This window comes from Bufo bufo, chromosome 2, assembly GCF_905171765.1.
Source record: "Bufo bufo chromosome 2, aBufBuf1.1, whole genome shotgun sequence".
NCBI lineage: Eukaryota > Metazoa > Chordata > Amphibia > Anura > Bufonidae > Bufo > Bufo bufo.
In genome coordinates this window covers 553,451,376-553,464,922 of record NC_053390.1, presented here as the reverse complement: position 1 = coordinate 553,464,922, position 13,547 = coordinate 553,451,376, and the positions used below count along the sequence as shown (strand labels likewise).

General features: G+C 41.0%; 1 protein-coding gene across 1 annotated transcript in view; it reads left to right on the top strand.

Moving 5' to 3' along the window:
* Positions 1-13,547, top strand: part of GC (GC vitamin D binding protein) — a 322,446-nt gene that overhangs the window by 210,484 nt on the left and 98,415 nt on the right. Inside the window, exon 10 of the mRNA XM_040418123.1 lies at positions 5,253-5,350. Within this exon, the coding sequence (XP_040274057.1) occupies positions 5,253-5,350 (98 nt within the window). The remainder of the gene's footprint in view (positions 1-5,252; positions 5,351-13,547) is intronic.

The window sequence follows — 13,547 nt, the reverse complement described above, 5'->3', positions numbered from 1 at the left end:
AGGAATCCTAGCAGGACACAAGGACCTTGACATGGAGGCATCTGGGAAGGGGGCTGAGCCACTTATATATGTGCAGGAGGGCTAGGATTGGTCAGCGAGGTCACATGATCCAACCTATAAAGCACAGGAAGTGACGTGCGCCTGCCCTTCAGGAAATGCTGCAGGAAACAACAGCAAGCATGCTGTGGCCAGGGCTGAAAGGAAACACTGGCAGCAGATCACCGCTGAACAAGGCGCCTGGGACCGTGGCGGTAAGCAGGGGAAAAGCGGCGCACAGCAGCCGCTGTTGCAAGCATAAAGCAAATTTGTACATTGATACTAAAGAAGATTTACAAAATGAAAAAAACTGCACCAAATACATGATGAGCATGCCATGTGCCAAATTTGTTATGCGTTTTAGACACTTTCTAAACCTGATTAGACAGTTCTGATAAACATAGAAACATAGAATGTGTCGGCAGATAAGAACCATTTGGCCCATCTAGTCTGCCAAATACACTGAATATTATGAATAGCCCCTGGCCCTAAATATATGAAGGATGGCCTTATGCCTATCCCATGCATGCCTAAACTCCTTCACTGTATTTGCAGCTACCACTTCTGCAGGAAAGCTATTCCATGCATCCACTACTCTCTCAGTAAAGTAATACTTCCTGATATTACTTTTAAACCTTTGCCCCTCTAATTTAAAACTATGTCCTCTTGTAGCAGTTTTTCTTCTTTTAAATATTCTCTCCTCTTTTACCTTGTTGATTCCCTTTATGTATTTAAAAGTTTCTATCATATCCCCTCTGTCTCGTCTTTCTTCCAAGCTATACATGTTAAGGTCCTTTAATCTTTCCTGGTAAGTTTTATCCTGCAATCCATGTACCAGTTTAGTAGCTCTTCTCTGAACTCTCTCCAAAGTATCAATATCCTTCTGGAGATATGGTCTCCAGTACTGCGCACAATACTCCAAATGAGGTCTCACTAGTGCTCTGTAGAGCGGCATGAGCACCTCCCTCTTTCTACTGGTAATTCCTCTCCCTATACACCCAAGCATTCTGCTAGCATTTCCTGCTGCTCTATGACATTGTCTGCCTACCTTTTAAGTCTTCTGAAATAATGACCCCTAAATCCCTTTCCTCAGATACTGAGGTTAGGACTGTATCACTGATTTTATATTCTGCTCTTGGGTTTTTACGCCCCAGGTGCATTATCTTGCACTTATCAACATAAAATTTTAGTTGCCAGATTTTTGACCATTCCTCTAGTTTTCCAAAATCCTTTTCCAATTGGTGTATCCCTCCAGGAACATCAATCCTGTTACAAATCTTTGTGTCATCAGCAAAAAGACACCACCTTACCATCGAAGCCTTCTGCAATTTTGCTGATAAAAATATTAAATAATATGGGTCCCAGAACAGATCCCTGAGGTACCCCACTGGTAACAAGACCATGGTCTGAATATGCTCCATTGACTACAACCCTCTGTTGTCCGTCCCTCAACCACTGGCTAATCCATTCAACAATATGGGAGTCCAAGCACAAAGACTGCAATTTATTGATAAGCCTTCTATGTGGGACAGTATCAAAAGCCTTACTAAAGTCTAGATAAGCGATGTCTACTGCACCTTCGCCATCTATTATTTTAGTCACCCAATCAAAAAAATCAATAAGATTAGTTTGACATGATCTCCCTGAAGCAAACCCATGCTGTTTTTCATCTTTCAATCCATGGGATTTTAGATGTTCCACAATCTTCTCCTTAAGATTTCTCCCTACTACCTTTCTTGTGAATGGGCACAACATTTGCTAATTTCCAATCTTTTCGGACGACTCCTGTTACCAGTGATTGGTTAAATAAATCTGTTAATGGTTTTGCTAGTTCACTGCTTAGCTCTTTTAATAGCTTTGGGTGTATCCCATCAGGCCCCTGTGACTTATTTGTATTAATTTTAGACGGCTGTTTTTAAAAGGGGACATAACTAAAGGCTCCTTTACACTGTCCGATATTCAGGCTGATTATTATTAACCAATGTTTTGCTTGTCCATCAGGTAACAGATCATTGGTTCAGCTGGGGCAGTATTTTGTCTTGAGCAGAACCAAATACCAACATGCAACACAATATACTGCCCCAGCAGAACCAAATACTACTGGCAGAACAAAATACTACACCACCACAACCAAATACCATAGTTGAAGAAGAGGTTCTGCTGGGTAATTGGTTCTGATGGAGCAGAATATTGTGTTGCATTGTTATATTTGGTTTTTCTGGGGCAGTATATTCTGTTGAACTGCAGAATTTGGTTCTACCTGGCTGTAAATTGTGCTGCACTGTGGTATTTTGTGCTCCTGTGTGTAGTATATTGTGCTGCACTGGGGTATTTAGTTCTACTGGGGCAGTATATTGTGCTAGTTCCACCTACTTGAGTTGACCACGCCTACTCATGTCGGCACCACTGTCTGTCAATTTGAGCCGCTAATCTGTCTACCACTCCCCTCATCCTGGCCCTGACAGGGAGTATTCAGACTTGGTACCTAGGGCGACACCAGCTATAAATACAGCTCTGATTACAGGAGTTGTAATATGATCCAGATTTATTGATGCATGAGATTGTTGCAAAGTGCACCAGAAAAGAAGTAGCATAGCAGAAAGATAAGCGTCTAACATGTCTGTCAAGATGCACCATCTGTGTACTGTGATAAATTGTAAACTTTAAAACTAAATATAACAATGTCAAACATCAGACGGTATACACAATGACCCAGGATATGTCATCAATATCAGATCGGTGATGGTTTGACTCCTGGCACCCCAGCTGATCAGCTGTTTGAGGAAAAGTTCAATAGGAAGGAGCAGGCGAAGCATAACTGCTCTTTTCCATTGAAGTAAATGGAACAGAGGAGCTGTAATTACACCTAATCACAATGTCGACAACAAGCAGGTAAGCAGTGAAGAGAAGGCTGCTCTCGTTATAGCACTGCGTTCTCTTCAAACATCTGATCGGCAGGGGTGTCCGCTGTAGGCCCCATGCCGATCTGATATATCCTTAGGATAGGTCATCAATATAAGAAACTGGCCAACCCCTTTAAGTATATAAATTACAGGTCTACAGATCAAATTCTTAGGGGGCATATATTTTATTTACCCACTGTAACTCGATTTTTCACTTCGAGTTCATTAATGCAATATTCCAAAAACTGTTCCAATTATTAAAGGTACCCAGACAAGCAGTCCAATTTGTTGGCAGCATGTTATAGAGCAGGAGGCAGCGTAGACTGATTTATATTTTGTATGGAAAGATTCATCATAGTTTGAATTTATTTCTAAGTACATTTCTGCTATTTCTAGTCTTAAGAGTCCAGTGGGCGGTCCTAATTAGTGATAGATACATTGGTATGCACACACAGGCTTATTAAACAGTACAATGCAGTTCTGCATGTTTTTTTAGGAAATCGGTCCTTTCTTCTGTCTTGTGGGAGAAACATAGTTTAGTTACTACTTACCTCTCAGTCGCACTGCTGAGGCCACCATCTCTACTGCACTCACACAGGCTGTGGGCTAATAGTAAATGCAGCTGAACTGGAAGAGAAGGGCACACATTCAGCTGGGACCTGAGTGGAAGTGACTAGATCTGTGTGAGTGGTGCTTAGGCAGCCGCATTAACGGTACAACAAGGGCATGGCTAACTGAAAAAAGGCCTGATTTCCTAAAAACTCCTTTAAGGGAATTATCACTTTGAGAAACTGTCTCAAGGGCATTTACTTACATTTGTATAGTTCATATACATCTGGAGATATCAAAAGGAAGTAGTTTAGCATGTGCACATAGGAATAGAACTGGAGTCTATAGGGACGTTTATCAAGACTGACATTATACATGCTTGCTCAATCTGTTCCCTGTTAGCATCATATGCAGCACAACTATTAATGGGAGTCAGTCACCAGTTTTTTGGTGTCCTCACTAAGGGAAACATAATCTAGTGACAGATCCCCTTAGCAAAATGCTGGGTTACTTTGTTTAATTGACCTAGCCATGTTGTTAAAATCTTGTGTCAAAGAGCTCTAGCACATGCTGAACAAGTCCTGATATGCATGATCTCCTGCCTTTCCCCACCTGCTGCTGATTTATATGGAAATAAACTGTCTATCAGAGGCAGGTGGGCGGGGAGAGCCAGGAGCTCATGAATATTGGGACTCATTGGCATGTGCTGGAGGAGTTACAACCTAACAGCCTAAAACTGGTGACAGATTCCCATTTAGATGCACATGCCTCTTAATAATTGTGGTGCAGGCCCGTGCACCAAAGCAGAGATCTACACCAGCAAGGGAGCAGGTGTAGATCTTCACTGTAATATATACTAGTTTCGTCATGTAGATTATAATACATTTGATGGGCCACTTCAGCCCCTCACCACTTGCAGTTTAAAAAGTGGCAAGCAGTGCGTAACACCCCGCCCCCCCCCCGCCCAAGTTGGCACAGTTTGCAACTTTTTAGTGCCAAGAATACACAATTAAGCAATTAGCAAGCTCAACAAAAAACTTTATGTATTTTCCAACAATAGGGGGTTCAGAGTTCAGTAGAAAATTCAGCATTTCTGGGGTCCCAAGCAAAGTTATGTCAGGGGACCCCTGCTGCACTGCTAAGATCTGCCTCCATTAGCTTGCTAATCCTCACTCTTAGCTTAGCAGCCTGGACATTTATGCTACTGCTGTTCAGCTGAAAAGGTCCCCAAGACCCACAGGTACTTTTTGTTGTCTGACTTTTTTTGTTGTCTGTCCCTGATTTGTTTTCTTTCCATTTTGCTGTTTTTTTGTTTTTCTGCCAGCTATTTGTGGCCCAATTTCTGGGCCCCAAGCATTTTTGTGGTGGACAAGTCTGCCACTGGCAGAAGTAGGGGTTGCTCTTAGGCTGTAGTATCTGATGGGTCCCAAAGACTGTACAGTACAAAAAGATGCCAGTGTAGTAAATGTCACATGTTAGAATGGAGCCCTGTTAAAGGTTTTGTTTTGGAGGTCCTTTAACTTCATGTTGCATCTTTGTTACCTATCAAGCACAAACAGAAAAGAAATGTAAGAAAGAAGAGCACCTTGTTTTTGTGTCACTTCCATGTTCTTATTTAGGAAGTCATGATATCTTTACCAAATTTTCTCCTCAAACCTGTCATCAAATTGCTAAAAATGTTCTGTATTTTAGATTTTGTCAAATATCTGTGTGTGCCACTCTCAAGGAGTTCTTGGCAAATGACACCTCTGTGCTCTATTTCAGAAAACGCAACTGAGTGAAGAAATTAAAACATATATCAGTGAAGGCAATGAGCTTTGTGGAGACTACAATAAATACCAGTTTTCTGAATTCAAGGCAAGGTAAGAACCGAGTAATCTCACAAATAACCTATGTAACAATAACAGGCTGATTAGCTGCAAGTTAAAACAAGAGCCTGTAAAATTAATTTTATATTGGCTATTCACTGTGCAAAATTAGGATATCAAGGCTGTGCCTATAAAACATTGAAGTACCCACTGATAATTGGCCTTGAGTATGGGTGTAGCTATAGGGGGTGCAGAGGTAGCAGTCACTACCAGGCCCATGAGCCTAAGGGGGCCCAAATACCGCATAAGAAGACACCGGTATTATAGAAAGTGCATGAAGTTCAAATTACACCTTTGGCTGGAGGAAAGGGGTTAGGTCAAGAATTTGTCATGGGGGAGCCTTTTAAATTTTTGTCTCAGGCAGCAGGAAGGCTATGTGCTTCCCTGGCCCTGACCACAAATAACTGAGGGAAGTGGGGCCCAACCTGAACTCTTGCACCAGGGCCCATGAGCCTTTAGCTACGCCCCTGGCATTGAGTAGAGATGGGCTGTTTCGCTGAATTTCATAAAGATATTAAGATTCGTTCCGAATTACTTTGTCATAGATCACATATATGTAGTGGGCGCAATGACCGGGAATGGGGATTGCGCCGCCCCACAGCATTGAGCCCCTCAGATGCCACGTTCATTGCTGATCGCAGCATCTGACATTAAAATTGAGGCCTTTCAGGGGTTATTCAAGATTTAAAAAAAAACACATACTCACCTTAACCATTTGCTTGCGGAAAGGCCGTCACAGCCATCTTGATTGAAGAAAACGCATAAAATATAACGCGGCCACGTGAATCACGCTACCCGCACGTGGTGAGGTCATCACTGATGATGTCCACCAAGCACATTAACGTGGGGACGTTACACATCACTGAACATGAGATTTTATGCACTTTCTTCAATCCAGATGGCCACAACGCCCTCTCCGCAAGCAAAATGATTAATAAAATTAAATTGTGTGAATGCACAGAACCAATTCCTACTAATTCCAAATTAGAAAATCCAAAGGCTGCACCTTCCCTTCTGAATGCTGCCATCTCCTCAAATATTATCCCAGTGTCAGGACTCGGACCCAGGTACTCCTGTGTCCCAGGCTGCAGCTCTTCTAACTGAGCTATACTGCTCAGAAAGCATATCCTCAAATAGCAGCTTACAACCACACATAGTGTGTTGCCTTGTTCAGGAAAAAATGCATAACAAATTGTAGGGTAGATTTTCTCCTGTTAACCCTTTTTGAGGCTAAAGCAACATTTTAATGAAAAAAATGTAATATTTCAGTTTCACAGCCAAGTGTTTCTAAATTCTATTCTTGTTGGGTCAAAGCTTTCAGTGTACCCCTCGATAAATTCCTTGAGGATTATAGTTTCCAAAATGAGGTCACTTTTTGGGTGTTTCCACTGTAGTGGTAACTCAGGGTCTTTTCAAATGTGAGGTGTTTCTATAAACTGTAAAATAAGGTTTGTTTTTCTGTTAACCCTTCCTATGCTACAGTAACAAATGAATTCAAATGGAAAATCTACACAAAAAAGAAATTTTAAAATTCTTTCATTCCTGTTGGACGTTTATTTTAACAACGTTTTAAAAATCTGATTTAAATAATTTAAGCGGTGTAGGTTCTAAAATTGGGTCTTTTATGGGCAGATTATATTATGTTAGATGCTCAAAGTGACTTCTAAATTGAATTGGCTCTTAAAAAGGTTAGTTTTAAAAATTTTCTTGAATGTTTGAAAAATTACTTCTAAAATTCTAAGCCTTCAATGATATTTATAAAATGAGGCTGACATATAGTAGACATGTTAACTAATAACTATTTTGTGAGGTATCACTATCTGTCTTAGAAGCAGAGATATCCATATTTAGAAAATTGCTATTTTTTTTTACAAATTTTCCATAAATTTGGGATTCTTAATAAATAAATATATAACATATTGATCCAAATTTACCAGTAACATGAAGTATGAATAAAGTATGATGTGTCATGAAAAAATGGGAGTCAATGGGATTCTAAGACACTACCTGCTGAGCCGTGCCTTGTATGACCTGTGACATGATACTGTCGTCCAAAACCTCACCTTTGTTGAAGAATTTGACTATTCCTCACCCAGTTTTACACCTCCTACAAAACTGTTTCTGTTTCAGTTAATGACTGGCTCAGTGACAGAAAACAGAGCGTGGATAATAATGGTACACAATCAGATTAGGTCACTTTCACTAGTGGGGTACCACAGGGGGTCAGTATTGGGCCCTTTTATCTTCAATATATTTATTAATGATCTTATAGAAGGCTGGCATAGTAAAATGTCAAATTTGCACTAAACTGTGTAAAGTAATTAACACGGAAGAGGATAATATACAGCTACAGATGGATTGGAGGCTTGGGCAGATAAGTGGCAGATGAGGTTTAACACTGGCAAGTGTAACGTTATGCACATGGGAAGGAATAATGCAAGTCACCTGTACATACTAAATGGTAAAACACTGGGTAACACTGACATGGAAAAGGACTTAGGAATTTTAGTGAACAGCAAACTTAGACCGTATGCACGCGACCGCAATTGCTGTCCCCAATGCACGGGCAACATCCGTGCAGTGGGCCGGACCCATTCAACTTGAATCTGTCCGCACCGCAAAAAAATATGACATGTCATATTTATTTGCGGTGCGGAACAACGAAAAGAAGCACCACAGAAGCACTCCGTAGTGCTTCCGGTGTTCCATTCCGTGACTCCGTTCCGCATCTCCGGAATTGCGGACCCATCGAAGTGCATGAGGCCTTAACTATAGAAAGCAGTGTCAGGCAGCTGCTGCCAAGACCAATAAGATTATGAGGTGCATCAAAAGGGACATTGATGCATATAACGATACAGCACATATTGTGTACAATTCTGGGCTCCTATGCACAAGGCAGACATAGCAGAGCTACAGAGGAGGGCAACTAATGTAATAACTGAATTATTGAGCTACAGTACCTAGAAAGGTAATCAAAATTAGGGCTATTCAGTTTAAGAAAAAAAGACAACTGAGGGGAGATCTAATTACCATGTATAAATATATCAGGGGTTAGTACAGAGATCTATCCCATCATCTATTTATCCCCAGGACTGTGACTGATGAGGGGACATCCTCCCTGTCTGGAGGAAAGAAGGTTTCTACACAAACAAAGAAGAGGATTATTTAATCTCTCTCTGAGGAGGTGGTGATGGCGAATTCACTAAAAGAGATCAAGAGCAGTGATGGTCAGTTCGCAGTGTTCGCCAGCGAACACATGCGGGCTGCCATCTTTAGTAAGGTAGACTCACCCGTCCGGCGATGCACAGGTAAGCTCTTACCTGTGCCTGTGCTGGGAGCCGGTCTGAAATCAAATGCATTCACAGGGAGCAGGCAGTTCCGAGAAAAGCCCGATGAAGGCCCCCGGCGGCTGTTCTTGGAACTGCCTGCTCCCGGTGACTTCATTTGATTTCAGACCGGCTCCCGACACAGGCACAGGTAAGGGCCTACCTGTGCATCGCCGGATGGGTGAGTCTACCTTACTAAAGATGGCAGCCCACATGTGTTCGCTGGCGAACACTGCGAACTGACCATCACTGATCAAGAGGGACCTAGATGTATTTCTGGAGTGTAATAATATTACAGGTTATAGTTTTTAGATTGATCCAGGGAGTTATGACAGAAAGCGGCCTGATTACCAGTGGACCCCATTACAGTTGAAGGGGATCTGACAGAGTATGGTAGCAGGATACACACCGCCAGAGTTCACAGCGCAGATGTGAACCCAGCCCTACTGTGTTTCAACCAACATATTAAAATCACCTATTTTGTATAATTGGTTAATCAACACCTGACATTAATCCTACAAAATCCTTGACTTTGTGCAAGTGTACCTAGAAGAATTGATGCTGGTATTAAGGCAAAGGGTGGTCACACCAAATATTGATTTAGATTTCTCTTTTGATCAATCACTGTGCATTTTGTTACTTGATTAAACTAATAACACTTTTTTTTTTAAAGCAACCTTATTTTGTTGCATTTTCTCCACACCTGCCTTAAACTTTTGCACAGTACTAAATATGCAAGATATTGTAATATTATATATTTCTGCTCCAAAATCATAAAAATGAAATTGCTTAATTTGTAATATGATATGTGTAGCTTGTTCAAAATATATAATTGACCCGTCTTCATTGCATTCGGCAGTGACCAAATGTTGCAAAGGGTATTTCTGACTTTGATCTATTGTTGTAAGAACTTAAAGTGAAAAATTTCATCAAAGTTTTGAGATACCTTGAAACATAGCCCTCAGAAGCTCTGAGCTCCTGCATCATATCAGTTTTATATTTTGATTGAAGATGTGTAAAGAAAAAAAAAAAAGAGCATTGGTATTCTAGGCGTCATGTTTAATCCACAATCAAGTCTCAACCCATAGTAAGCAATAGTGGGTGTCATGATTAATGAGCCTGGCAGCTGATAAGAGAGCACTAAGATATCAAGAACAGTCACAGGCGTAGACCACAATAAAATAAATGTCATAGACATAATCAGAACATACCTCGTAGGAATGAAACACATGAAATATCAAGAAGAACAAAAAAAAAAGTTGGTTTATTATATTAAGTCTTTCATATGAACACTCAGGGGTAAGCTGGATCATGGAAAGTTGATGAAAAGCTTGCTTACAACAGTCAGGGCGGTTGAGCATCGGTGGTCATCAGCTAGCATGGATTGTTCTTTATTGTGTGTATTTCATCTATAAAGCTATCTTCTGATGGAATAAAACTCTACAGCTCCATAATTTAACAGCCTTGAAGAGAACATGGCTTTTGTAGTACATTATTAACATGACATTCTGTGCTTGTTATACCACATTCAGAAACCTAGTGATCCTATTGTTATTACTTCAAAACTCATGCTTTGAGGTGACCAATTTACAATACATAAAATTAGGCTTAGTTTAGGTTACATACAGTACATAAAGGATGCCGAAGAATATAAATAAAAGAGAATTTTTATTTTCTAAGTGCTTCTCTTCTGATCGTTTTGGATAATATTAACCCCTTGAAGACCTCCCGCATACATGTATGGCGGAAGTCCGGTGTCTAAACATGTCGCCCGCTCGCATGTGCAGCGGGCGCCATAGCCACCCAGTTTCTGCTATTTCAAATAGCAGAGACCCTCGGCACATGTATGTGATCAGCCATAAGGCTGATGGCATACATTATTCCCTTCAGATGCCATGGTCAAATGCGACCACGGCATCAGATCAGTCCAGAAGCGGAAGCCACCTGCTTCAGCTCCGGTAACAGCATTCCCCGGCTGAGATCAGGGAACCTGTTACATTGATCTAATAGACGGAAGCCTCAAGCAGGCTTCGGAGTCAATTAGACGAATATACCAATACAGGCCACTAGGTGGTGGCACTGTATTGTTATATTGAGAATAAAATGTTCAATGATGGCTATATAGCTATCATTGAACAAAATGTGCAAACTAAATATTGCCAGTTTTAGTCACCCAGTGTGACTTAAAAAAGTTAAGAAAAAGTTTTAAAAAGTTTTTATAAATATAAAAAATTAAAAAATATAAAAGTTCAAATCACCCCCCTTTCCTTAAAATAAAAATACAATAAAAAAATGCCCATACAATTAAAATATAATAATATTAATGGCATATGGCAAATGGCGTAATGGAAAAATAAAATAAAACCGCCCAATTTGCCATTTTTTGTCACTTCAACTCTACAATAATTTTTTATAAAAAGTGATCAAAAAGTTGCACACACTTCAAATTGGTATCACTTAAAAGTACAGATAGCCCTGCAAAAAAATGAGCCCTCACACAGCCTTGTACACATAACTACAAAAAATTGCTAAGGGTCAGAATATGGTGATAAAAGATTTTTTTTTCTCAAAGGTTTTTTTTTTTTTCAGTATTAAAATGCAAGAAAATGTATACAAGTGTGGTATCGTTGTAACCATACTGACCTGAAGAATAAAGATAACAGGTCAATTTTACCGCATAGTGTACGTAACATTTTTCCGTTTTATCCCAATTCTACCCCATTTGGAATTTTTTTTACGCTTTCCACTACATGGTATGTAGCCGCAAATGGTGCCATTACAAAGTAAAACTTGTCCCGCAAAAATTAAGCCCTCATAAGGCTATTTAAGCGGAAAAATAAAAAAGGACTATGGGAAGGCGGGGAGTGAAAAACGAAATCGCAAAAATGGAAAATCTCAAGGTCCTCTAAGGGTTAATAATTTGTGCAGCATGCAATATTTCTCTGGTAGAGGTTATGGTCACGGATAACAATGATGAGCCAGAAAGGGAAAATTGGAGTCTCCCATTTCCATCCACACAGGCTTCTTTTAAGTCAAAAAGCTCATTTCAGCCTGATGGGTGTCAGCATGGCTTTACTTCAAAACTTGTTTTAGAGCTACACAGGACATCGATTAGATTAGGTGCAAACCACCGCAGTAGAAATAAGAGATTAGAGATAGTGGCAACACTCAGAATCCATTTTCTGTTGATTCATCCATTGCAAGTTTTCAATTTTCATTTAGAAATAAATGGATTGAGGATTTTGAGTATTATTTCTAGTATTTTTACTTATAAAAATACTAATTCAAATGTATTTCCAGGAAAACACAGATCTCCTAGGGTCCCATAGCAAAATAATATGTATGTTAAGATTTCTGCTGAATTGACTTTTTTTTATTAAAGGGATTCTGTCACCAAGTTTTGGGCTATAGAGCTGCGGACATGCACGGCTAGATCGCCGCTAGCATGTCCGCAATATACCGGTCCTATAGGGCTGTGTGCTTTTATTTTCTTTAAAAAATTATTTTAGAGATAGGTAAATGAGCTTTGTAAGGAGCCCAAGGGGCTGTACGAACCTTCCTGGAGCCCAGCCACGCCCCCTTGTGAAGGAGCCCAGCACCACCTGCGTCCTCCGAATCTCCTCCTTTCGTCACCGTTAGATAGCTGTAATCTCGCCATGCGCGAGCTCACACATGCGCAGTGCCGGTATAGTGTTCCTTCCCTGTGCTGGCATCAGCCTCAGGGAAGGAACTGCGCATGCGCGAGCTCGCGCATCGCGAGATTACGGCTATCTATCGATGACGAAAGGAGGAGATTCGGAGGACATAGGCGGTGCTGGGCTCCTTCACAGGCGGGCGTGGCTGGGCACCAGGAAGGTTCGTACAGCCCCTTGGTCACCTTACAAGACTAATTTACATATCTCTAAAATCAATTTTTAAAGAAAATTAAAAGCACACAGCCCTATAGGACCGGTATATTGCGGACATGCTAGCGGCGATCTAGCCGTGCATGTCCGTATCTCTATAGCCTAAAACTTGGTGACAGAATCCCTTTAAGTACGTTACATTTTTACACCTGACTTTTGGGTTGGAAAGAGTGGAACAGGCATTATTATTATGGCACTCATGTTGAACACCACATTTTTCAGTGTATTTACACCAGACAATTGTCATGAACACACTGATACATCCCTACAGCCCTAAATCTCATGCTTCTCCTCCCAATCAATAATATACAGTATAACTGTCTGCTTTCAGCCTCCACTAAATGGAGCTCAGTCCATAACAATTTAAGGAAATGCAAATCTCTTGAACCGAGCTCCCTCTATTAGTGGCTGCAGACAAATAAGGTTGATTTTAGGGATGAGCGAACCCGAACTGTATAGTTCGGGTTCGTACCGAATTTTGGGGTGTCCGTGACACGGACCCGAACCCGAACATTTTCGTAAAAGTCCGGGTTCGGGTTCGGTGTTCGGCGCTTTCTTGGCGCTTTTTGAAAGGCTGCAAAGCAGCCAATCAACAAGCGTCATACTAATTGGCCCAAGAGGCCATCACAGCCATGCCTACTATTGGCATGGCTGTGATTGGCCAGTGCACCATGTGACCCAGCCTCTATTTAAGCTGGAGTCACGTAGCGCCGCACGTCACTCTGCTATGATCAGTATAGGGAGAGGTTGCAGCTGCGACGTTAGGGCGAGATTAGGCAGATTAACTCCTCCAAAAGACTTCATTATGTGATCGATCTGCAGCTGTGGATCATTGAAGTGCTATTATTGACTTGCTCACTTTTTTGAGGCTGCCCAGAGCGTTTTTAGATCACTTTTTTTCTGGGGTGATCGGCGGCCATTTTGTGACTTGTGGTGCGCCAGCACGAGCTATCACCAAGT